We start from the raw sequence: 27,348 nt of genomic DNA on the forward strand, positions 1-27,348 counted from the left end.
CCTCGTGTATATGACCATATCGTACAGGTTCTTGAAGATATTGAAATGAACACGAGAGGTCCCTTTTACCTGACTATGAGCCGATGCAAAGGATTTGTATGTAGCCTTGTAAGATTCCCAGAAGGCTAAATTATATGACTTGAGTCATGGTAGTGAGAATGGCAAAATTTAGGGGGAGAGAGAGGTGAGCTACAGAATAGACCGGAATAATAAACTGTACTGTGTTAATTCAGAAAAATATTAGGGGCACAAACAGTATTTGAACAACGAATATTCCCGTTTCGAAAATATTTTCATCTAATATGGATGGATAACTCTCGAATTATCAAAATCATTCAACAAATAAGGTTCAGATTGAAGTTTTCGAGAATAATTCTATCGATTTTGAGCTAATTTGTTGTGTAGATTTTCTCAGTTACCTGTTAATTATGAATATTTGATTCAATGATTCGAAACCAAGTAGTCTTGGGAACTTTAAGCATAGATATTTGTTCTTGATCGTTAAACGAGCAGGGATTGAAAAAACAACAAAATATGTTTAATATGAGTGTTAAATTATTGCCTTAGAGATCCAAGCACCATTTTGAAACACCGATTATTGTTCTGGAATACAAAATTGGTGTCATGCCATCCACCCTTGGAGCTAACAAAATTCGAAAACATTTCATAGTATTATCCATGAAAGGGACTGAGCTCTCCTGTATTTTTTGAACGGTTTACCAGTTTAGTTTACGCCTACCTGCTCATTAGAAAAGATTTTTGGAAATGCCCTTTCTTCTGCTAGGGTTGAGTACGTTCCTGCATATTATTTACCTGCTGTATGGGTAATATACCTACATATTTTCGATAATGAAAATCTGGAATTGTGCCCAAAAAACATGTATTTTTCTGCAATAATTACACAGTTTATTGTAGATTTCGAAGAATGAAGAAAACCCATAGCGAATCATCGAAAGGTTCAAAATTTCACATTTCACTCTCAAAATTTAGAAGAAAAATTAACATGCTTGAAGGATTTAGGAAAAATCATTTACATTATTTATAACTATTGTTTTAGTTGGGACACCCTGTATACTAAACCTCGGATTATTATCTGAGCTCAATTTAGAAAAACATGTCAGATATTCACGATAATTTTTTTCCCAGAATGCTTCTTAGACAACCATATTTTTACTCATTATTTTCACCCTCAACTGCTTCTTAAATGGTATTAAAGCACAGGTATTTGTATTTCATGCAAAGAGGTTTATGATCAAAGGAAGGACAAATTTCGAATTTACAACGAATTTAGACGATTGCTGTTGAATTCTCGCGTTGATCATGAATCCGTCATCTTTTAAATCAATTTTTCTCTTAAAGGTACACCTTCTATTGGAGCAATTTCATACTGAAGCCTCAAAATTGCAAGATTCGCACAAAAAATGTCAATCGAAAACATTCGATAGAAGCCACCGCCCCTCCCGAACATGGAACAATCCAAAATTTCTGTGATTTCTATGTCTAATGTCAAAATGGAAATTAATTCATTCGAGTGCGTTCTGGAAGTTGACTTTGATTCCCGTTTTCGTAAGTTTTAAACATTTTTATCGAAGATTTATTATAGTTATTGACTCTTATCGATTCAGGAACATACAGGGAGGAGGAAAAATCAAGATATTTTTGCAAGATCGACGATTCGCTGTGAAAGGAGAAATGATCGATCGGCTGAAGAGCATTTATGGTTGATATTGGGAGATTCGACATTTTTGGAGAATTCGACGAGTTTTGAAGTGGATTTGAGGGTTGGTAAGTTTATTATCTGATCATCAAAGGGTGAAGGTGAATTTTTTTGGTGATGGATACATATGAAAAACATTTTTCTATAAAATATTGTTCGATTTATGATCTTCATACACCATCTGCTTTGAAATTTTGATGATGGTGTCGTGGATGAAGTTTGATCATCGATTCAATTCTTAGAAAATATCCAAGTTGATCAATTTAGTTGAAACTTGTATGGGATCTATTGAAATCTAATTGTTTGAAGAAGGGTCGTAATGAAAATAATCGGTAAAGTTATCTCTACCTGTTTCGTTCGAATGAATCATAGAGTTAGGGTAGAATACTCCATATATAGTCGTTGTCTTTGACTGAAATTTTAAGTACATTTTGAGATGTATGTTAAAAAAACTGCGTATTCGAAAAAACATCAACGACTCTTGATAATTATCTATTAATTATTAAAATTGACCAAATCAAGCGTTCAGTCGAACTATATACCAGTCAACCAAAATTTAATCATTGACAATATTGGTTTGTGAATTCGAATCCCAAAATAATAGTTATATTTACGGCTCTGAGGATGTTTAATATTCTGTTCCTTGGATTTAGGTAATTTACACAAAATCTGTGAAAGTCCATAGGAGTTTCTTGGGTGATTTCGATGAGAGGTTATGAGAAACGTTCAAGAAAATTCGTCGTCAAATAGGATACGGAGTTCTGATGTGACGAAACGTAGTGATGAGCTTGTATATGCACTCTTGTTTTATTTTGTTAAGTAATTTAAATAGATAGAAGAAAAGTATGCACAAAATAGCAATTCTGAAAATTCCATGGTCAATTCGACATAGAATCTTTTTGAACTCTTGGTGTCACATCCAACGAATCTCTGGTTTTTGTGTCGATTCTTTCAAAATTTAACTGATGATGATTTCATTCAATTTTTTTCAATTGCCTCTCTATCAATTAAATGCGCGTTCCGATGTTTCCTATCTCTACTGAAGAAAGTTACTTTAAGAACATGAATGAACCCAGGCGTATCGCATTTTACCTCGGCGAGCAAGTTTATTAAGTCACCGAAGGAAGTTGATAGATTATCTTTACATATTCCGAAATTTAAATCAGCTGACACGATTTATTGATTTTTTTTTTCGTGGAAAATTACTGAAAACTCCGAAATAGTATGGAGATTTCAAATGATGCAAATTGGCGGATTTTTCTTCTGAGTTGATTAAATCATCGTAAGAATCGATAAATTTAGAATGAGGTAACTTTAATTTCGAAAGATCAACGGAATAATGAGATGAATTAATTTTCACGGATGGGTGATACAGAAAAAGTGCAAAAGAGGGAATAATGTGGGGCATACTGAAATCTTTTGAAGAGAAATTGATAGGGAAAGACTTTTTCGCTTTCCATCTACGTATCTTTCTTTTTGAAGGGCAGTAATTTTTCGTAGATTTCCTGAAAATATCCTTGACGAAAGACGCATATTGAAAAAATACGAAAATTAAATAGAGTTAGATGGTTAAGAATATGAATCCTACTTTCATACGAAAGCTAGAGAATGTTTTTCTGCAGATCCCTGAAATTGGGTTTTGCATCAATAAAGTTAAATGGGGCGGTTTTTGAGTTCTTCTAGTTGATCGGAAATTCTTGGACTCGCTGAATGTATGATAAGCTAAAGAACAAGGCATGCTCAGATGAAATCATTGCCAAACTAGAAATGTTTTCTCTGTTCTATGAAAATACAGTTCAGTACTTGAAAAAACTCAATATTGCCGTTAATTTTTCCAAAAATTTCCGTAGACAGGGATCTTAGTCATTCGCCCTGTATATCGTTTGTACATTCGGACCTCAGCAAAAGAAACACCAGCTTGTCGAGGTGGGTAAACCTATCGAAACGTGTCTAAGACTCCGGATTACGTCGAAAAGAATCATAGTAATTTCTATAATTGGCTGTTAGGATGGCGAGCAAAAGCATCCAGTTATGACGAAAAGATCATACAGGTCATTATGTGGATCCTTCGACAGCCACTCACCGAGCTTAAGTGTCGACACCTATATACAGCGTCGGTACCACATTTCGTTTTCCGCACATACTATACATATACGTGGTAGTTGTTAATAAACTCTGCGTTTGAGGTCAACGTTGGCGTGAAGTCGAAATTGTATTTAGCAACGGTTCGAAACGGATTCAGGAAAGGCGACGTCCTTCCGGTTGAACAGCAGAGCTCCTATCGTTTGTTGACTGAGAATCGAGAGCTACAGCATGATGGTTATATACTCGGTGATTTCCGATCAGAGGAAAATTTTATATTTCCTCCCAGAATGATCTTGGGAAAGGGTGGAGTCAAGGGAACTTAACCATGTTTGTTTGGAGGGTGAAATGTGTCCACTGCTTGAATTAAATCTTGCCACATTTGTTTTAACAGGTTTTAGATACGTATTTTTGGTGAATTATATCCAGCACAAAAGTAATTTCGATTGCTCTGTCGCCAGTTGTATGTCTCGAATCTTCTATGAACTTGTCTGACTCTGGCAGGATCTCTGGGGGCTAAACAAATGTTAGTTAGTTCAAATTTTGCGATTTCCAGTGGTTTTTATAAATTGTGTAAGAAAGTGTCGTTCAGTCAAGGTTATTTTCATCCCCCAGTGCGATGAAAGTGCAGTAAGATGCAATTCAAAATGCCCTATTCTGTGCTATCTTGGGTCTTATTAGATGGGGATTGGATAGATCTTAGTTCGTCTTCTTCAGACAGTTCAGGTGATGTTACATTAAGGGTATCTTATCGATTATTCTTCCCTCCATATCTTTTTGTCCCATGACCTTCCTATTGGAAGAGCTTTCATTGCTCCCTGTTGAGTTTTTGAAGCTATTTTCTTATTCGGGTTTTCATTAAGAATCAAACATGAGGTCAAATCACCTTTTGTGAAAATCGAAGGGTTGTTTTCACTAGAGAGGAAAGGACTTACGTGCTGTCATCGAATAGGATAAAGGATATGCTATTTTATTCTAGTCCCAACACCCTAACTTTACGCAAGATGCAAATTTGGAGTTGAAAACTTTTTTCTATAAAACTTTGTAGAGTTTATCAAAAAAATGGTAATTTGAGTAGACAACAATGACCACTGGCGGATTTTTTTAATAATTTGTGATGTGTTGGTAGTGTGGTAGTCGTATTAAAATGAAAGGCTTGATAGTCTTTACTGAAGGAACATTGGGAACATGGGATTTCTCTTACCCTTTCAATTTCAATCTACTAAAACCTGAGGAGAATTTTCATCTTTAACACTCCATATCTGAAAAGGTCTGCATATTCGACTACGTGTAACTTTTACGTAGGTTTTCAGATAAGAAATCACCTAGTGTATTTTTGTCTCATCTTCAGTGAACACGCTGTAAACTACTGAAGACTAAGTACAGCAGAATGAAAATTTTATTCCAGCATTTCACCCCTCAGCATAGGAAACTAAACACCCCAAAACTTAAATATGATGAATATGGTTATAGATCATTTTGGAACTACTTTTTTTGTAACGAAAAAGATTTTTGCGTTTTCTGAAAATTTTCAAATCCTTTATGGTGGAGAAGTCACAGCTTTGGTAATCAAAACACAATATAAAAAAACTCATTCTTCAGAAATACACCATAAGGGAGGGGATTTTCATGTAGAATCTTCAGAAAATGGCGTTTCGAAGTTTCAATTTTTTCCCTCACGTGTTCGCACCCTACTGAACACTACAGGGTGTCCCAGTCAGGGGATGTCGGAAACTAGAAGAGCTAGAGTAAAAGAGATACGAGCTTTTTTTTTGAGTGAAACAATGAATAGTGAAAACCGTAGCCTCCTACGATGCTTCGTTTTTAGGTTATCAACAAAAATTGAGATTTTGACGATTTCGAAAAGTTCGCATAATCGCATAACTTTTTTGTGTTTGAAGTTAGAGATCTGGAATTTAAACCTACTATATATCACTGGAATCATGAAAAAATCCTCCCTCCAGTGTTTTTTTTTTTTGAAAAAATCTTCATGTACGACGCCGTTAGAGTTCTACAAACATAAAAGTACAGATAGAGATTCCCCATTTCAACCGTTGCAGAAGTGCATAAGAACCACGCAAGAATCCCATTTCCGACCAAACCTTTCTAACATTTCAGACGGGGGAACGCGTAGAGCCAGGTAAAAGGGAACATCTGCTTGTTGCTTCGTGTCATTTAGTTGGCACCCTCTTTCTACCGAATTAAAATCTCAGATGGAACCATATTCTGGTTTCGTTCACGCTGCTCATCATCTCCACGGCAAATTTAATGCAGATTGTACGGCCCCAGGAGGGGAGTAAGACGTCTGGTTCCGATTTTTTTTTTCGTGAATATTTGCATTCTTTGAATGATGATTATCGAAACGAAAAGCGTTGTTTCTTTGCCACCTATGTCACTTACTGGACGGATTCGGTAAATGAACAATGCGTTCATTTGAATAAATGTTAATTTTTTAATATGGAATAAATGAGGTAAAAAGTTATATGACAATCGGTCAATCGCTGTGTTGGTATCTTCGATGTTGAGCTGTATAAGAACGTTTTTGGTGAATTTAATCCTTTTCTTCGACTCCTATTTCATTTGGTACCGAGTAAAATGTACCTCAAGGACATTATAAAAGTATTTTTTTGGTAATTATGAGGAAATTTCCCGAATACCTTAAAATTCGAATTATTAGTTATAAATTTTGTGCCAATTTGTCGTAGAATGACTACAACAGTGGGTAGAAAGTTCGATTTCAACATAAAAATGTCATAGCGACGCGAATGCTTCATAATCAAGGCACAGGGTGTTCGAGTTTCGAAATTTGTTGTGTTTTTGATAAATCTGGTTTCCCAGATATTCCAGTTAAATTTTGATGATAATGTGTTTCTGAGAATTTCAAATAAAATGATCAAAACTGTTGTGGGATTTTACAATGATACTTTCTTTAAGTTTCTCACACAACAAAATCTATTTCGCTGTAATATTTTCCACAGTATCAGTTAATTTTCAATTTTTTGAATAATTTTTCTAATTTCACTCGAAATTTTTCGGATTTCATTAGTGCAGTTTCAATATTTTCTGAAATGAGATCTAATTCGTTTTCGAGAAAAAAAAGCTTGCACATTGGTTGGTAGGTAAACCGTTTTTTCAATTTTTGTTCATTTGTGAAATCGTAAACAGGATGTATCAATAATTTTTTCATGCTGCCTCTCGAAGGTTCATCATTGGAATTAATAAACCGATAAACCGTCCCTGTGGAAGATCATAAATTGATATAACCATAAATAGAACACCATCATCTCATTCACCATATAAGGGGTGACTTTTACTTTCCCTATGGAGTACCTAGGTAGGATAGGGGTTCTATCTGAAGATCAGACAGCTTTCCCTCGGTAATAATGCGATATATTGGAGGTTTAAATAGATTCGGTTCAGTTTTGTTTGAGAGGGATCGCACTTCATCAAAACGCGTTGACTGAACCGAGTATTATGTCACTTTCATGGTCATTATTCTATTTTGGTATGATTTCGCTTTGAATATCAAAAATCAATCGCAACATTTATAATTTTTCCGTAGAAAATATTCACATTTTGGTAAAAAAGGTCACAAAATCTTATAGGTTATAAATTTTTTTTTCTTATTTTATTATCATCCTGATGTTATTCTCAAACTATAGAATCCATAACCTTTTTTCGAAAAAACAATTTTTTTCGTCGATAACCGAAAAAACAGGACTGATTTCTCACAAATTCTTTGAAGGGAGTTAAACCGGTTTCGGGATTACTCAACAAAGTCCTCTTCAGACTATGCCTATGACAAGAAAGATTTTTTCCTAGGTATATTATGTACCAACATCCAAATTTTAAGCACAGCTCAGATAATAACCACAAAAAACACTTTTATTCGTATCGACTTTGAGGAGAATATGAAACCACGTGTGACCTTTGAATTGACCAGGAAGGCTATTTAAATTTTCGAAAATTTCAATGAAAAAGTGATTGATGATTCGCTATCATATTTATTGGAGACGTGGATATTGCAACTTAAGTCTAAGAAACCGATTAGTTCCACACATGTAACAGTATACAAATTGGCGAAGGAGCCTATTAACAAAAACTCTAAGAAATTTGACGAAAAATGAAGGAAATATGTGAAAGAATACAATTGTTAGAGAATTTCGTACTTGAGATTCATTTTTCCAGAAAAATGTTTACATATTTCGCGCAGATTCAGTTAGTAATCGTTGTTAAATCACAGAAAATTAATCAGGAGATTATAGAAAGATGAGAGAATATTCTCATTTCTATAAGTACATTCCATGGCTTCAACACTATATGAATAATCCTTCAGTTTCCGAAGTCGCTGGTGCATTTTCTGCGTTTTTAATTTTATTTTCGAATTTTAAGAGAATGCGAAGAATTTCTTTCGTCTAATTTCATAACATGTTTCACTTTGCACTTGCATAATAAAGTTCTCGATGTGGGCGTTGTTATGGTGAATAAAAGAAACAAAATCTCATATTCATATCTGTTCATTTATTATATTACATATTATCAGGTTTTGAGTACACATACTTACAGTTATGAAAAAAATTGCATCTTTCAATTCTATTTTTTTACATGATTGCAATATCTACAAGTCACTGGGCTACATAATCTACAATTCTAATTCAATCGTTATGTTGCACAAACATGTCGACACATATCCGGAAAAACTTCTACCCATCATTTCTACACTTTCGGGGAAATTTTCTCGATATCTGTTCATATATTTATTTAACATTCATATAAATATCGTTTTCGAAGTAAAAAATATATTGAAAATAATTTATGTTAATTACAAAAACTAATGTACAAATATTTACAAAACAAACATAGATTTTTTCAAGGAAAAAAATATGCTTGGAAGTACTCAACAATTATTTCGGAAAGTATAATATCAATATTTAAACTACGAAGAAAAAGGATCAATTGTAGAATATTTTCAAGCATTTTTCGTATTCCAAAACTCCATATATTGCACAAAATAATAAACTATCCATTTTTAAGTACCGAATTATACATTTCTAGATTGTCGATGGAATCGAATCATAGAAAGCAATGAAATTCTGTCTCATAGCAATTTCACGAAACCGACAAACCTCTAGAGTTTTATATTCCACATAGGGATATAATTCGATGTTAGAAATTAAGTTATCAAATTGATATTGTGACTTCGGTGTTATGACTCTGTTAATATTCGTTGTTCCTCTAATAGAATTTAATATTTTTTTTTCTATAAAAAATGCGTTGCATGAAATGAAACTTTCGTTGCCGTGTATTGAACAGGTCCTAATCTCAAAAATCGAAGAATAAAGTGGGCAATTCCCACATAACCATTCTTTTCGAGCGGATGGTAGGTATAATTTCATTCGGAAATTTCGTTGAATAGTTTATTCGATGTTGAGTTGAAATGCGCTTGGTTTCCGTTATGTAAAACTCCCAAGGCCAGCTAGGCGAAAGCGTCATAACCGAGTTATTTATTCTCACCACACTGAAATGATGTATCCGTATAATGGTCAAATTGCTTCTCTTTGTTTTCTATATAGGGGAGCTTATATCACTTGAGTTCTCCGAGAAAAATTCATCAGTCTATTCGATTCTGTTTGTCTTTTCGATACAAATTTCCCCACTATACGGATTCAAATAACGCAGCTCTGATTTTGCTCGAAAATATACGGGGCGTTTCATTTGAGATATCAAATCAATGAAGCAGCAATTCTCCAAATAATCCTGTCTCGTTCTCTATGAATGTCTTACCCACCATTGACTGTGGTTTATCCTGTATGAAATTTCTAAACTACAGCCTACAATCAGAATTCCTTCATGATTGTTTGCTTTGAAGATCATAGTGAGATTCTTCGTCAATCGTTTCTTAAGAGTGTCCGAAGAGACCTCATATACAAGCAGTGTAGTAGTTTAGTTCGTTTCTCTCTTCAGTTTTTCACGATTGTCCTCGGTTTCCTTGAAGCTCCAACACAAAAATCGTGCAGGAATATTCCAGAATCCGACGTATATTATTGAATCGTGTCTCTCGATATCAGTTATCTCAGTTATTCCTAACGAGATAAGAGATGTATTTATAGAATAACTTCAAATCAGCCAGCTACGGACAATTTCACTGATGAATATCTGTCTTGAAGGCGAAATGATTCGGATTATTCATCAATAGTTCATCATTGAGGTGTTGTTCAATGACGACTCGAAAATTGCAGAGATATCCGCATGATTTCATAGTACAAACTTGAACCTTTTTTTATTTAGACTTGGAAATCGCGATTTTTATCGAACTAGATAATTTGCACTAAAAAAAAGCAAAATATGATGTTGTAAGTCATTTTTGCTGTTCAACACGAGAGAATAGAGAATATGAAAGGAAATACAGCTTACGCCTACTTTTGAAAATGCAAATTTTTCATTTTCCGAAGTTACACTGAGAAAGAAGCATCTAAGAGGGGTTTCCAATTGGTGAGTTGAGACATGTTGTCGAAATAATGAGATTTTGGTTTCCGAAAGAATCTGAAATATGTCTACTAGTTTTGTACCGAAATCTACCTTTGAAAAAACGTTTTGTACCCTGAGCTTAGGGGATCTTAAGAGTTCCATATAAACTATAAAGTAATTGGGCTTCAAGGCTGCTTTGTTCACAACAAGAATTATAGGATGCTTTTCAGTGCAAAAGTTTCGTACTAGTTCTTACCGAAATTTTTTCAAGAATGTCATTGGCTTCTAAACAAAGAAGCAAGAAAGAATGTTCAAGTTTCAGATCTGTAAATTCAAAGACAGAAAATTTATGAGAACTTTCCGAAATCGTCTAATAACTCGAAAAGGAATCTACAGTTTTGTTTCTCTGAAAGAGCTCGGAAGAGTTCCGTCCGTTTTGTTCTAGCTCATCTATATAGTACAAAACTTCTATCTAACGGTACATTTCGGTGAAAAACTAGTATAAAACTTTAGCGTTAAAACAAGTGAAAAATTCAAATTTGGGGGGCTAGAGACATGGACCTTTACCGGATACTGTGTGAATAGTAGATGTTTCCAGGATTTTCAGCGTGATCTTTCAGATATTTCATCTCAAATAATAAATAGATAAACGTTAGGGTTAAAAAATACTATTCCTGATCTTATTTCGAGCTGAAAAAATCAGTACCCTGAACGAAATCGTGACTATGTTGGTAGAACTGTCAAAAAACGGACATCAAACTTGCATAATTTTGGTGTTGCTGTACATTTTTTGAATCCTTCAAGACGCTTTATAACTATCGACGTATACAGTACCTCTGTAAGCCACCTACCTTGCATCATCAATCATTTCCCTATCTAGCCTTCTATACTTCCATCTCAGACGGCAAAAATATCGCACGACCGAATTTCATTGCTTCCCCGACAACCTCAAAGAAGGCTAATGCGATCACAAAAATAACTATTCTAACTTGACGAGATCCTTCTGTCAGAAGATGGGCGACGTGTCCGACGACTGCATCGCCGCCTCCTGGTGCATCAAATTGTTGGCGTTCGCGTCCTGCTGCCCGACCTGGTGATGGTGGTGCATCAGCAGGTTGTGGTTGAGGAGTTTGGCGCTGTGCTCCTGGGCTTTCGCCCTCAGACAGGCTATGGAGTTGTTGCGGAAGGCCTCGGGGTCCTCGACGAAACCGCCGCCCGGCTTCTGTTCCTTATTGTCGCCGCCGGAAGTCACGTGAGCGGGTCCCGGCTGCGCCTGCGTCGTCTGCTGCCCGGAGGAGGCGCTCGTGTCGCTCGCTTCCGTCCGCATGGACGCCGATTCCTCGTGGTCGCTGCTGGTGGCTGTGTTGCAATCTTCCTTCAGGTGTTGGGCGGCCTCCAGCGATTTCCGGTGCATTCCTGGAAAAATGTGGGGATGGAGGATCAGAGAGAGCGGCTTCAACGTGTTGGGAGATCTCAAATTGAATGTGATTCAGAAAAAGCAGCCTTTTTCATGCTTGGCTGTATGTGAATGGGAGATATCTTTGGTTATGGAAATACCAAACTGTTCTTCTCGAACCCCAAACTGGCGCAAATTTTTCAACTTTCGCGTTAGGTGGTATCATCATAGTAGATTTAAACGTGATAAATCTCGACATTTTTGAAGGTCAACTTTCCAGCCGCGTATCTCCCAGGAAAATCATCGTAAATCTGAATGTGATACATTTTCTGAAAGAGCAACTCTTCTAGTGATAAATCTGACAATTTCATCCAACTCGGCGCAACCGTTCGATCTTGAGGATTTTTTATCTGAACCCAACTTTTTATGAATTTTTCGAAGGTCATCTTTAGATTCGTTTATCTTCCAGGAAAATTATCGTAGATCTAAATGTGATACATATTTTGAAAGAGCAACTCTTCTAGTAATAAATCTAAGAACTTCATCCATTTCGGCACAACCGTTCGGTCTTGAGGGAGTTTTAACTTAACCCAACTTTTTGGGAATTTTTCGAAGGTCATCTTTAGAGTGATTGATCTCCGAGGAAAATTATCGTAGATCTAAATGTGATACATATTCTGAAAGAGCAACTCTTCTTGTAATAAATCTGAGAACCTGATCCATTTTGGCACAACCGTTTGGTCTTGAAAAAATTTTAACCGAACCCAACTTTTTGGGAATTTTTCGAAGGTCATTTTAAAGTGATTTATCTTCCAGGAAAATTATCGTAGGTCTAAATGTGAAACATATTCTGAAAGAGCAATTCTTTTAGTATAAAATCTGAGGACTTCATTCATTTCGGCACAACCGTTCGGTCTTGAGGAAGTTTTAACTGAATCCAACTTTTTGGGAATTTTTCGAGGGTCATCTTTAGGGTGATTTATCTTCCAGGAAAATTATCGTAGATCTGAATGTGATTCACATTCTGAAAGAGCAACTCTTCTAGTAACGAATTTGAATATTTCATTCCATTCTGCACAACCGTTCGATCTTGACGAATTCTCAAGTGAAACTCATCAATTTCTAGATAAGATCCCAAGCAAAAAATCTAACTAAACACTAAATATGTAGATCTGAACAGTTTTGAAGGAATCGATTGTATGAGTCATAAAAAGCGTTGGAACATCCTGTAGGTATGTATTGAAATTTGGGAATCCAGCGTCCAGCGAACGTATTCATTATTCCATCGGAAAATTGTTTCCGTTCCTCTCTGCTACCGATGGTCAGATTCATAGTCAGTACTAGGCAACTTATCTTAATCGTGATAAATTCACTCCCGCTAAATACGAGTCGCTAAATGGAGCACGAAGATTGGCGAAATAATTGGTATAAATAATCGAAATGTTTTTCTCATTGGGAAGATCCTATATCGAATTTGGCCGGGTTTCAAATGCGATATGTAACAGCGAGAGGACAATTGTTTCTTTTTATTTTCGCTAATCTTCAAAATAAGACGGATGGCTTTGCTATATTTAGGGTTTCAAGCTTCACGAAATCGATAGTTTTGGGATCTCGAATCTGGATTCCGTGTGAGACATCAGCAAAAATATATAATGATTCTCTTAATTAAATTCCATATTATGGATTTCCCCAAGTCGATCCCATCATTTAAATAACCGGAATCCATTGTTCTCACAGCGGAATTTTTGGTATACATGCATATATGATTGTGGGACATGGATATATCGATTTATTATCTCCAATCCAAATACACCCCATCATTATTATAGTGTATAAGATACCATTATGCAATCGTAGATCCTCGAACGCACTAAAACTCGTGGAATTAGATGCTGAAAAAACCCAATATGATAAAAATGCACTTTGTACTTTTGGAATAGGCATGAATAACCCGTCCTATAGGCCGTCTAGCTCCACCGTACGGCAACGGCACGAACCGCAGATACTGTTATTGTGCTAGATTCTCCTCTAGAACCGCTATTTATAAAATATAATAGAATGAATGATCTTTACGCTAATTAGGCGGAGTAACGATTTTGATAACGGAGTCCGTTCAATATACGTGAAATTTCGATCTGTCTATGTCTATAAAGGTGAATAATCCTGAAAATTGATCCATTTTCAATAAGAATGGTTAAAGTACACTAAAACTATCGCTTGCTTACGTTGAATGAAATGAACGTTTGGTGTACATATAATGAAAATGAAGAGGGGAAAGAGACTTCGGAAATAGGTGTTTAAAATTGGCAGAAATTTGCTTACGTTCTGAAGCTATGATGAATGTTATGGTGAGTTTATGCAGAGTTACTAAGAACTAATGTCTAGGCATTAGGCTTCTGCCTTTGAGATTGGTCGTTTTTTTAGGTATTACTTCGTAGTTACTCTGCATAAACTCACAATTAGGTACAGGGTGAACTGGATTCGAAAGTGACGATAGAATGTGAACCTTTTAAGTTGACTATAGCGGACGTTTATCCAAATATTGGAGGCAAATCTTGAAGATAGCCCTCTTTTCTTGCCCGTTCGGAAGAAGACAACAGTTTGGTATTTCGTCGTAAGTGAAAAAAGGACATACAGTCATTACCTAACAGCCATGGCGCAACGCATTCGTTCTCCTTGGCACTCTTGAGTATCGTGTCGGGTAAAGGTAGAGAGTGTCGGACCATTGCACCGTAGAGTCCATATTCGGCCATTATTGTACTTCTGCCCCAGCATTTTTCCGTTTTCCGCCATTTCGCCCTCCTGTTTTGGAACCATACCTGCAACAACGAAAATTCCTATTGAAAATGACATGTAAATGTATTCTTATTCTTGGGAAATTGACAATAATACGAAATCTTTTGAAAGGTTGAAGTTATCAATCGTGCAATCATTCTGTCTTGACAAATTTTCAGGCGACCCCATAGTTTTTTGGGAATTTTTCGAAGGTCTACTTTCGATAAGCGTATCTCCCAGAAAAATCATCGTAGATATAAAAGTGATACATATTCTGAAAGAGCAACTCTTCTAGTAGTAAATCTGAGAATTTCATCCATCTCTGCACAACCGTTCGGTCTTGAGGAAGTTTTAGCTGAACCCAACTTTTTGGGATTTTTTGGAGGTCATCTTTAGAGTGATTTATCTTTCAGGAAAATTAACGTAAATCTAAATGTGATTCATATTCTGGATGAGCAACTCTTCTTGTAGTAAATCTGAGAATTTCATCCATCTCTGCACAACCGTTCGGTCTTGAGGAAGTTTTAGCTGAACCCAACTTTTTGGGATTTTTTGGAGGTCATCTTTAGAGTGATTTATCTTTCAGGAAAATTAACGTAAATCTAAATGTGATTCATATTCTGGATGAGCAACTCTTCTTGTAGTAAATCTGAGAATTTCATCCATCTCCGCACAACCGTTCGGTCTTGAGGAAGTTTTAGCTGGACCCAACTTTTTGGGATTTTTTGAAGGTCATATTTAGAGTGATTTATCTTTCAGGAAAATTAACATAAATCTAAATGTGATTCATATTCTGGAAGAGCAACTCTTCTAGTAGTAAATCTGAGAATTTCATCCACCTCGGCACAACCGTTCGGTCTTGAGGAAGTTTTAGCTGAACCCAACTTTTTGGGATTTTTTTAAGGTCATCTTTAGAGTGATTTATCTTTCAGGAAAATCAACGTAAATCTAAATGTGATTCATATTCTGGAAGAGCAACTCTTCTAGTAGTAAATCTGAGAATTTCATCCATCTCGGCACAACCGTTCGGTCTTGAGGAAGTTTTAGCTGAACCCAACTTTTTGGGATTTTTTGAAGGTCATCTTTAGAGTGATTTATCTTTCAGGAAAATCAACGTAAATCTAAATGTGATTCATATTCTGGAAGAGCAACTCTTCTAGTAGTAAATCTGAGAATTTCATCCATCTCGGCACAACCGTTCGGTCTTGAGGAAGTTTTAGCTGAACCCAACTTTTTGGGATTTTTTGAAGGTCATCTTTAGAGTGATTTATCTTTCAGGAAAATTAACGTAAATCTAAATGTGATTCATATTCTGGAAGAGCAACTCTTCTAGTAGTAAATCTGAGAATTTCATCCATCTCGGCACAACCGTTCGGTCTTGAGGAAGTTTTAGCTGAACCCAACTTTTTGTGATTTTTTGAAGGCCATCTTTAGAGTGATTTATCTTTCAGGAAAATTAACGTAAATCCAAATGTGATTCATATTCTGGAAGAGCAACTCTTCTAGTAGTAAATCTGAGAATTTCATCCATCTCGGCACAACCGTTCGGTCTTGAGGAAGTTTTAGCTGAACCCAACTTTTTGTGATTTTTTGAAGGCCATCTTTAGAGTGATTTATCTTTCAGGAAAATTAACGTAAATCCAAATGTGATTCATATTCTGGAAGAGCAACTCTTCTAGTAGTAAATCTGATAATTTCATCCATCTCGTCACAACCGTTCGGTCTTGAGGAAGTTTTAGCTGAACCCAACTTTTTGGGATTTTTTGAAGGTCATCTTTAGAGTGATTTATCTTTCAGGAAAATTAACGTAAATCCAAATGTGATTCATATTCTGGAAGAGCAACTCTTCTAGTAGTAAATCTGATAATTTCATCCATCTCGTCACAACCGTTCGGTCTTGAGGAATTTTTAACTGATATTTTCAGGAACTTTTCGAATGTCAACTTTCGACACGCGTATCTCCCAGAAAAATCATCGTAGATCTAAGGTGTGCCAGCTTTTGATGACAAGCGTCAGTTGCTCGTGGAGCTTATAGGCGCTTGTTAATGTCCTCGTCATTCTCATACAGAAAACATAACCCATTTCACCCCTGTAACCTTTTATCGAAACCCAAGACGAGTAGTCTATAAATCGAATTGATTTTCTTCGAAACGTAGCAGAGAGACTGTTGCAGGCAGGCAACACCACCTCTCCGTACATAGAACGCTCGCCCTCTGCAAAGACTTCCTGACAAACGCGTCACATAAATTAACACAAGTCAAACAGAGAAGCAGGAATGAATCAATATCAGCGTCGGTACCGGGAGCACCTCTATGGAACGAGTTAATTTCTAATTTAATTCGTTAATTAATTCTGGCAACAGCCCCGGCACGGGGGGCTAATCGCTTTCATTGTACTCGAAATTACACATTTTCGAGCGCCCCCTTTATGTGCGGCTACATCCGTAATTTCGAAGTATCGGGGTTGGCCGCGGCCGCGTTCGCAGGACCTGTCATATACTACGGCATTCTGGTATTGACATTTATTTCGTGTATGGGGGACGTGCCGGCGAAGTGACGTTTAAGATATTGGAGTGGGACGAAACGATCGAGTCGGCTTTGCCCCTTTGTTACTTTCTAAAATATACTCTGAACGTTTACGAAACAGTAAATTACAACAAAATTTTTACTCACAGGGTGATTTGTTCATACATTTTAACAGATTCCTGAAGTAAAAAGAGACACTTTTTTCCCTTACCATTTTTTCCGAATAGGCTCGGTTTTGAAGATACAGGCTGTTGAAAAATAAAAAAAAAATGGTATTTTTAGTTCTCACAAACGGGTTTTTCGAATTGAACAAATATTTGGAATATAGTTTTTCATTTATTTTATGGATCTTTTTCGAACAGAAGATATCACCCAAGTCTTCCAGTTTTCTCATTATGACCATTACGTACCATAAAAATACCAAAAATTCAGAGAACCCAACTCTTGAAACTAAGTTGGACGCTATTTAATGAATATTTGAACGTTGGGTCTTGAATTTCTATATCGTTTAGAATCACCCTGTATATGTTCACAAAATATAAACCAATGACTTCTTCATCGTCCGCCTTCAGTCGAAGGCGCCTCGATAAACATAGGTTTTACATGGGAATTAATAGCCCCTATCTCGAGGAAGTCAGGCAACCCATAAAACACGAGGGCGCATGCTGGACAGCATTGCTTCCAAGGGCGTTACGTTTGCCCGTTCCTCGAATACGACGAGGTAGGGAATGTTCAGTTGTGTTTTATATTTGAAGATTATCGGATACACTGAGCTCGAGATTTGTTACTGGTAGTAATTGCTCTTTCAGAATATGTATCACATATAGATCTACGATGATTTTTCCGGGAGATACGCGTGTCTAAAAATTGACATTCGGAAATTTCTTACAGAAATATAAAAAAAATCACTCCTGGAACCTTCACTGTCAGAGATTATCACAAAATGACTTACAAACATAAGTAGATGGTGGAAAACACATTTATATCACCATACGAGGATATATTGAAAATTCTAGCCTACTATAGACCCAAACAACATCCCAATGTCAAATATTTTAACATATTCTTCTCTTAATCTGGACTTTTCCAGCAGATTTTTGGACACGAAGCTTCTTAGGTCTGGGAGAACCAAAGTTTCGCCATTCCATCGATTGTTGCTTTGTTTCTGGATCGTAGAAATGAACCCAAGTCTCATCCATAGTATCAATTCGGTTTAAGAAGTCTACATCGTTTTCAAATCGAGCACAGATCGTATGCGATGCTTCTACCTTGCACGCTTTTGGTCAACATTCAAACATTTGGGACAATTTTTCTTATGTCCAAATTGACGTGAACTGTATGACGAACGCATTCGTATGAAATATTCAGTGCTTCAGATATCCGTTTTAGCCCAATTCGACGGTCTGATAAAATCATGTCATGAACTGCATCGATATTTTCGGGGACTGACACAGAAACTGGCCTTTCCGATCGGTCATCATCTTCAATGGAAAATTTACCTCTTTTGAAGCTAGCAGTTCGATTTTTTACGGTCGCATACGAAGGACATTGATCACCAAGGGTATAAACCATATCATCGTAAATCTGCTTACCTCTTGACCCTTTTAAATAAAGGTAGGTACTTGATGATGGCTCGATAATGCAATTTTTCGATTTTCACAATTTCGATGGACATCTTCTTTCTTTTAATTTATTGCGTAACTATGATTTATACTTATGACCTCAAACTTCACACTGACACTTCTATTGAGTTATTGTTCGTTGCTATGGTAATGCAATATTTTTTTATGTATGGAACTGGTCTAGACTAACTAGATATATATACATCCTCGTATATACTATAAATCTGGGCGATTTTTTCAGATTGGAAATAATGCTTGTTCGAAAAAATCAAGCTCCTCCTGAAAAATAAAAAAAATTCACAATATTTTCCTCCATTTTAATCCTTACGTTTGTACGTCAGCACGAATAAGGTAGGTTCTTATCATTTGAGAATTGGATCAATCGAAACTTGGGATAATAAGATAGGTATTTCTTTCACTCGTACGACGCGAACTAACAAAAACAACCGCGTTCTGTTATAATCATCTCAAATTGGTCTTTACACGCCTTTTGGCATATCCACCGATCGTCGAATGTTACCGTCATTGTTGTCCGGTCCGAGTATCAAAGACTCTCCTTGTGCTCTCATCAAACCTCATTCAAGTGTCTGTCAGTGGTGCCACTAGAACATTCTCGGAAGATTAACACCTCTGCGTCGACCTGACCACGTAAGTCGGCACATAATGATACTTGTTACTCACTTATGGGAGGCAGGACCCACACACACTATTCACGCTCGGACCTTTTTACACCCGTCGATTTTGTGGTGGGTGATGCCATCAGAATGAGATGTCGACTTTGACAGGAGATGGTCCAATTAAGACCGACGGTGTGAATTCGTGTTTCGCTAACAGGTGCCGCATTGGCTTATTGGCGTCCAAGTTGCATCAGGTTTGGGCAATTATTGAATGCCGTTTTCGTACTTGGCGTTTTCTTCAGGGCTGTTGGTGAGAAAAAACGGACAAAAAAATTGTGAATTCCCAACTTTTGAGAGTACCTACGAGCAATTTCGAAAGCCTATCTCTCTTCGTTTAGATTTTCATCTCCGAAATGGCATTTTTCAAAAATTAAAAATTTCAATCTGCGATATCTCCTGATATATTCACCTGATCCAATTGGGATTTCCGGTTTTATAATCAGCGTTGCCAAGGCTTCCCCCAAGCATTAAAACTCGATTTCGAAAATCTCGATTTTTTGGGTAAAAAATGAGCAAGGAGTTAGACCCCCTAAAATTATCCCTTTTCTACTCTGTCTGAAAATCAGGATGTTCTATTACTGTCTTAGGATATGGAGTGCATATGATTTGTTTCGAAGATTCAAGGAAACCCAACAGTTGATGATTCAATAGAGAATTGCACTCCTAAGAGCTTTTCGAAGTCAACTCGAAAATAAAAAGTGGAAAACAAAAAAAATTATTTTCTCCTAAACTGGGCCAGAAATTTGGAATTTTGGTAAATGAAACACGCTGAATCTATTGCGAGTAGTTTCGGAATCCTACTTCTCTTCGTTTAGATTTTCATCTTGGTAATGGCATTTTTCAAAAATTGCGAATTTAACTTGAGGATTCGTCAAGACCGAACGCTTGTGCCGAGATGGATGAAGTTCTCAGTTTTATCACTAGAAGAGTTGCTCTTTCAGAATTTTTCCGTGAGCATCAAAAGAATTCTCTTCAAATCTGCTTTTTTCCTCGCACCCTTTACTTGTAAAGGGTGTAAACTGCGTTGCCAGATCGAGTAACTCTGGGAAAAGAACACCTGTTAAGAAAAGTGGCTGTTACGATAATAGACACTTAGCCCTCAAGCGTATCGGTTGGCAAATATTGTGTTTCACACCACTATCCTAACAATATGTAAACCTATACCCGTTCGACAAACAGAGTCAAGATGTTGCCGCTTCTGCGTTCTGGATAGCTCCTATGAAAAACATGAAACATCAGGAATAGGCAGTAGGTTTCAATTTCGAAGTTTCTCGATATTTAAAACAAAACTCTACACTTTCAATGAGGTGCAGCAAAGGATAGGTGATTTAAAGCCAGCTCCAATCAAACAATCGTTTATAAATACCCCGTATTGATTTCTAAGTTATTATGATTGATTTCAGTAGGTTTTTTCAAGTATCCCAAGAAATGAACTTGATTCGAATGAAGTATCGAGTAATTGACAGTTTGAGACTTTGGATTCGTACAAATATTTTAAAAGTAGAATCTTGAGGTCGAAAGAAACACTTTTTTCCTATACCATTTTTAACGAGTCAGAGACTCACCCTGTATGGTGAACTGGTCATCAGATCATTCGAAAACCAATGTAGCGTTCGAGAGTCATAATCGAATAATCCGTTTATGATACAACACGGCACAAACAAGAACCATTCGAAGCTCATTAAACAATTCCATTTGCATAATGAAATCTGGATCGCATGAGGGGGAGGGAGGGATGGTACGCGAGCCGATTCAGAATTTTTCTTTCGCCCCGTCGTCCCCGGAGACCAAACGATTGATTCTACGAAAGAATTATTTGTTAGTGTGGAAACACTGCTTTTAATTTAATAATTGTGCGGGGTTCCGTTTGTGATTAATGGCACCAGCGATATTGGGTAGGGTGACACTTCATTATATTCATGAGAACGCAATTTGTACATATATCAGGATACCCCAAGCGCCTCTCGGGGTTGATCCGATGGTCAATGGGCTCCTGTTTTAATTGCAGCATCTTTCAGTCGCTGTCGCAATAGCTAGGGAATAATAGGATGAATGATTTAAACACTAAAGTATACCTTCATCGCCTGAAGATGCTATTGTGTATTGTGCGAAACTTGCGTATGAATCACTATAGTAGATGTCAACGTTTCGTCTTTGACGCCTTATCCTGGGCAGACAAACATAAAAAAATAATAAAAATCAAACTGAAAAAAAAAGAAGAAAGACACAAAGAATCTATTCACATAGATTCCAGTTCAAATTTAAAGTCACTTTTAACTTGAAGCTTCCTTTACTGTCATTTTTAGTAGGGTTAGAGGAAGCTTTGAAAGCGACTTTAGGTTTGATTATGAAATCGGCCGTAAGAGACATAGAAAATAGAACACCCAGTATCAGCTGACTTCGAAGAGACGGCTGAGGGGCACACAAGTTCTGGTTAGGTTCATTTTTGTGGTATTTATGGATCCTTATCAATTTTCTGAGAAGATTTCGTTCGATGAATCTTTTTCGAACACAAGATATCACCCACGTCTTCCAGTTTTCTCATTTTGACCATGACGTACCATAAAAGTACCAAGAATTAAAAGAATCGAAATCTGAAACTAAGTTGGATACTATCTAATGCCGAGTAATTTGATTTTCAAAAATTTAACATATCTCTGATATTCGGAGAATTGGGTACTTTGGCTGAATTCGACTCTGTTTAAAAGATCCAGAAATGTGTAGAGTCACAGATTTAGCTAGTTATTCTAAAAGTAATTTTGTTTTTCCACGGGTGGCACAGCTCATTATGAAAACTTAAAATGACTCACAGTGAGTTTCATAAAACTTTGATTGTCCGATCAACGATTTGGCAGTCACTCGATTTCTAAAACGAAATCATTGAAATCTTTTCATTTCTGAATATATTGAAGAAATAGCAATTGGAAAGAATTGAACGGACGTATGAAGATCATAATTTGATGCTAGAATGATATTTTGAATGATCATGACTGAATTGTCGAATGAAAATAAATTGACGTCTATTCGTCAATCAAGCGTTGATTCCCCGATCAAGCTGGGATTTATATATTTATCAGGGTGGAATCGGAATAAATGGTAAATTGAAAAAGTGATTCATTTGACCTTAAGAATCTACTGTTAAAATATTTATACGAGTCGAGGATTCACCCTGTATATAGGAATAAATTCTCTACAGCTAACACTATAGTGAATTGCCCATCAAAATGTGTTTCTAGAGTTATGGAAAGACAAACATAATACCGATACACCGATACTGAGTGTATCGACAATTTCTACATCTCTTAGTATACCTATATGTGAGGAAATCACTCAGAGGCAACGCTCTGGCATGTATACAGGATAGAAACGGGAGAATTTAACCGAAAACGGAATCGACTAACTTAATTCCGGATCTCCCGGAATGGATACTTCCGATTAAGTTTCCCCCGATCAAATCGCTCGGAAAAGAAACATCATAAACTCTCCGGTAAGTGAACGATGATGGAGCATAATGGCGGAGACTGGAGCCGGCCAAAACTAATCTTAGATCGGGTCCGACGCTGACGGGAATTTCCCCGGGAAATTTAATCTGATTTATGGAGTTTTCCCGGGCCTCTATTTCAACGGGAACAACGAATATAGATATCGTTTTTTCCCCATATAACTGTAATTTAGGGGCGGGCCGGGGGAAAACAAGTAATTTTCGGTTATGGCAGACCCGACGACGCTACATCTATATGGATCGTGTCCAGTTCGGAAAATGGCGTTTTAAGAAAGTTCCCAACATTTTTTCCAGAAATTGGAGATGATCCAGGGAGGTTGCCGTGAAATGACTTGCGAATTCATGGTTGAATATTTTGAACAGAAAAAAGTAGAGCAATATTTTCATCATATAGGGTGAGACTTTGACTCGTACAAATATTTCAACAGTAGATTTTTGAGGTCAAAAGGCCCTGATAAAAAGATATAGCTATTTTAAGTTTTCATGATGACCTGTGCCTGTCCTGGAAAACAAAATTACCTTCAGAATATCAAGCTAAATCTGTGACACATCTGTGGATCTAAAACAGAGTTGCATTAAGCCAAAGTATCCAATTTTTCGAATATCGAATTACTCAAGAACGACGCATTATACGAACAACTATGAAGAACACTTTCATTTTTCAAAATGATCGATAAAATAACCCGTTAAGAACGTTGGGAAGGAATGACCTAGATCAGAAGCGAAAAAGAGCGGAAAGTCACAGATAACGGAGAAACGAATGAGGAGAAAACCGACACAATTCACAGAACAATCAACACCCTTCATGCGATCCGAAGACCGGTGAAAATGGTGTAGATTTATTAGTTCCTATGACGAGCCACTTCCTCGTAAGACAGGTGTCATACGTTTCCGGCCGTACCCCATTGAAAAGAGGCAAATAAAATTATACAATTATTATGTTATCACAGGCGATGCTTGAAATAATAAAAGACGTTTTCTGCTAATTGGACGAGAGGCCGCACGTAAGGCGTAAATTTCTATGCTCGTTCACAGAATATTCGTCCTAACGATTGATACGACTGACAGCACAATCGAAAAAGCACCGAGTCATCGCGTTTCACGTTCGATAGTCTCGTTGTTCCGTTTGTTCTGTGCTCTCTCTGGCGTTTCTGCTTAGTAATTTAGTCAGTTTCGATGTGAATGGATCGAGGCTGTGATCCTCTTTTTTTTTTCGAACGCGCAGTTGTTTTCCAACAGAACGAGGAGTGGTCGGTTCGTTTCGTTATTTTGATTGATATTATTATAAGCGTATATTGGTGATGAAGGTGGCCGAGGGGTCTGATTGAGAATGATTGGCTCGGGACGCCGTAATGAGGGCTTTTTAATTCAATTGGTACCAACACGACGGGATGAATGGTCGCTTTCTCTTGTATATCTCTCGGTGTTTTCGTACTCGACCACGGACGCGAAGAGATAAACATGAGACGTCTATTTACGATTGACATAATAAGAAGCTGTTGTGTTTAGGAGGCTGACATCGAAATGTCGTTTGCATATATGATTAAGATTATCCCGCATTATCTGTGGGTCGAAATGGATATAATTGTCCGTCAAAGTTGTTCAATTAGTAGATACGCGAGTGGATATACTTCTTTCTGAGCCAAAGAACAACCTATAATGTTCGGGTTATGTAGAGTTTCTTCTTGTTATAGGTAGTCCATATAGTTATAGTTCAAAAAGGGGGCTAGAGTTCAATTAGACCTTTATAGGTCTATTGTGCCTCCCATCAGAGATGTCCTAATCACTACAGCCATAGACATAGAGACATGGACTGTGCCATCCCTTTCTATCTATGCATGAAATACGGTCAAAAAAAGTGACAGAGAGAAAAACACGTCGGGAATGCAGTTGTCTTTTTCTATAATTTTGATTGGTCTACACTCACCTCTATGTGAACAAAAAAGAGAAGCTTTTCTCTCTTTCTAATAAATAGCCAATTTCATGCTGGCATTGCTCAGTCCATGTCTCTATGTCTATGACTACAGCTTGCTGCAGGGCTTCAATGAAATCTGGGAGGGCTTCAAAAAGGCTATTATCTCCTCGTTCCTCCAACTACTTTTTCGTCCAAGGCATTATTCTGCCTTGAGTCGATGACTAAGAGAGATCAACGCTTTAGTAGCTGCTTGACTATATTAGAATGGATCACTCTGTCACATCTTTGATAGATTCTTTCCAGGTTTTTACATCTTTACATCTGTCTATGTATCATTTTATGGTATTTGCTGTGATATTTAGAGTGGTGTATTCCCTTCCCCATTCTTCCCCTTCACATCGTTTCTTAAGTTCTTAACGCACACTGACTAGTCCAAAGGATATGGACCAAGTGTAATTCCTTCAGTTATCTGTTATAGATTCGAAGAAAAGAGGCTGTGACAAACGACAGATGAATGACTGACCTGACACCGAGTCCGTATGGATAGTACGTCATTCTCCGGTCCTTATCCCTTAGCTGTTCCCGTATCTCTCCCACGAGCGTTCTGGCATCCGTTAATTGACTAATTCCTGGCCTAATAGGTAATTGCTATGCCCGTGATGTATTACAGAGGTCTTCCGGATCCGCAATAGACCCGCCATTATGCTTTCGCTCCGCTTATTATCACCTGGATCCGATAATCCACGTTTCAGGAATTCGCCAAATAGGCAAATGCCCCGTCATGTTGAAACGTTTCGCCGGAGCGTCGAGTGTCCCGATCTGATGACTCGACGCTGTAAAGAGACGACCTGACGAAGAATGGTCATCATCGGAAACCTCAGAGAGAGTAATTCAAAGTTGTCAGATGATCAATTTCGAAGTGTTTGAGATTGTTTTCTTCGAATATTCGATTTTCCTTTGGGGTTATGATCCCAATGGTTATACGAGGATGTATTGATATCATTAGAAGTGTCAGTGTGATGTTTGAGGTCAAAAAAGTAAACCAGAGTTACGCAATAAATTGACAGAAAGAAGATGTCCACCGAAATTGTGAAAATCGAAAAATGGGAGTATCCAGCCATCATCAAGTAAGTACCTGTATTTAAAAGGGTTCAGAGGTAAGCAGATTTACGAAGATATGTTTTATACCCTTGATGATCAATGTCCTTCATATGCGACCGTGAAAAATTGGACTGCAAGCTTCAAAAGAGGTAAATTTTTCATTAAAGATGATGACCGATTGGGAAGGCCAGTTTCTGTGTCAGTCCCCGAAAATATCGATGCAGTTCATGATATGATTTTATCAGACCGTCGAATTGGGCTAAAACGGATATCTGAGGCAGTGAATATTTCATACTAACGAGTTCATCATATAGTTCACGTCAATTTGGACATGAGAAAAATTGCTGCAAAATGGATCCCCAAATGTTTGAATGTTGACCAGAAGCGTACAAGGGTAGAAGCATCGCATTCGATCTGAGCTCGATTTGAAAACGATGTAGACTTCTTACACCGAATTGTTGCTATGGATGAGACTTGGGTACATTTCTATGATCCAGAAACAAAGCAACAATCGATGGAATGGCGAAACTTTGGTTGTCCAAGACCTAAGAAGTTTTGTGTCCAAAAATCTGCTGGAAAAGTTCTTGCTTCAGTTTTTTGGGATTGCCATGGGGTAATCATGATTGATTTTTTGGATAAGGATAACCGGAGATTACTATTCGACATTATTGACCACTCTACGGGAAAAAATTAAAGAGAAAAGACGCGGAAAACTATCCAATGGTGATTTGTTTTTGCAGGACAACGCCCCTGCATAAAAATTTCATGTTCCCATGCAAAAAATTCGTGATTTAGGGTTTGAATTACTAGAACACCCCCCTTATTCACCAGATTTGGCTCCAACAGCCTATAATCTCTTTCCTCCACTGAAAAAAAGTTTAAAAGGTCGTACTTTTTCTTCCAACGAGGAGGTAATAAAAGCTGTGGAGATCTGGTTTGCAGAGAAAGAAGAAACATTTTTTTTTAAAGGTCTAGGGACGTTGCAGGTTCGGTGTAATAAATGTATCCAATTAAGAGAAGAATATGTTGAGTAATAAAATATTTTGACATTGAAATTTTGTTTGGTTCTATAGTAGACTAAGAATTTTTCGTATTTCATGATGTGAAAAGCAATTTTTATGGTGTCCATCCACTTAACTTCATATTGAAAGGGTTCTCCTGGCCTGCTATAGATGGCGCTGGAATATTTTCTCTACCTCCAAGCCCCCACTAGCATTTTATCGAGGTCCTCAAATTCCGAGTCGATTTTTACCGAGGTAAGAGTTGTGTAACTTTTCTGAGGTTATTATCCATTGAAATATTTGTATGTGGAATCGTTCATACGAGAATCGATCCTATAATCGGATCGAAACGGCACCGACCAATTTTCCGGCAATCGGTAGTGGGATTAGTCCGGACGGAATCGGGGAAGACAAGGAAGGACCTCTCCAGCCTCTCCCGAAGACCAATTTGTCAACTCGTTCCGGGAGATTAGCGAGTACGTTAGGTTCGGAGCGATGATTGCCCGCGCCGCAGAAGATTACGGGAAAGCTATTCCAATAACCCTTCCCGGACCGCGGACCGAGATC

At 37.2% G+C, this 27,348-nt stretch overlaps 2 protein-coding genes across 7 annotated transcripts in view; one reads left to right on the forward strand and one right to left on the reverse strand.

Moving 5' to 3' along the window:
- The window catches only part of LOC123310517, a 111,237-nt gene that overhangs the window by 5,334 nt on the left and 78,555 nt on the right, over positions 1-27,348 (forward strand). For 3 of the 5 annotated variants that reach the window (XM_044894018.1, XR_006537368.1, XR_006537367.1), the window contains exons 2-3: positions 1,360-1,566; positions 1,626-1,785. In XM_044894018.1, coding sequence (XP_044749953.1) covers positions 1,504-1,566; positions 1,626-1,785 — 223 coding nt within the window. In that variant the 5' untranslated portion in view covers positions 1,360-1,503. The remainder of the gene's footprint in view (positions 1-1,359; positions 1,567-1,625; positions 1,786-27,348) is intronic. The other 2 variants (XM_044894017.1, XM_044894016.1) reach the window with 1 other exon arrangement.
- The window catches only part of LOC123310515 (visual system homeobox 2-like), a 78,952-nt gene continuing 62,292 nt past the window's right edge, over positions 10,689-27,348 (reverse strand). For both annotated transcript variants that reach the window (XM_044894015.1, XM_044894014.1), the window contains exons 5-6: positions 14,308-14,482; positions 10,689-11,683 (exon numbers count right to left, since the gene is read on the reverse strand). In XM_044894015.1, coding sequence (XP_044749950.1) covers positions 11,274-11,683; positions 14,308-14,482 — 585 coding nt within the window. In that variant the 3' untranslated portion in view covers positions 10,689-11,273. The remainder of the gene's footprint in view (positions 11,684-14,307; positions 14,483-27,348) is intronic.

The sequence above is a fragment of the Coccinella septempunctata genome, chromosome 3 (assembly GCF_907165205.1).
Source record: "Coccinella septempunctata chromosome 3, icCocSept1.1, whole genome shotgun sequence".
NCBI lineage: Eukaryota > Metazoa > Arthropoda > Insecta > Coleoptera > Coccinellidae > Coccinella > Coccinella septempunctata.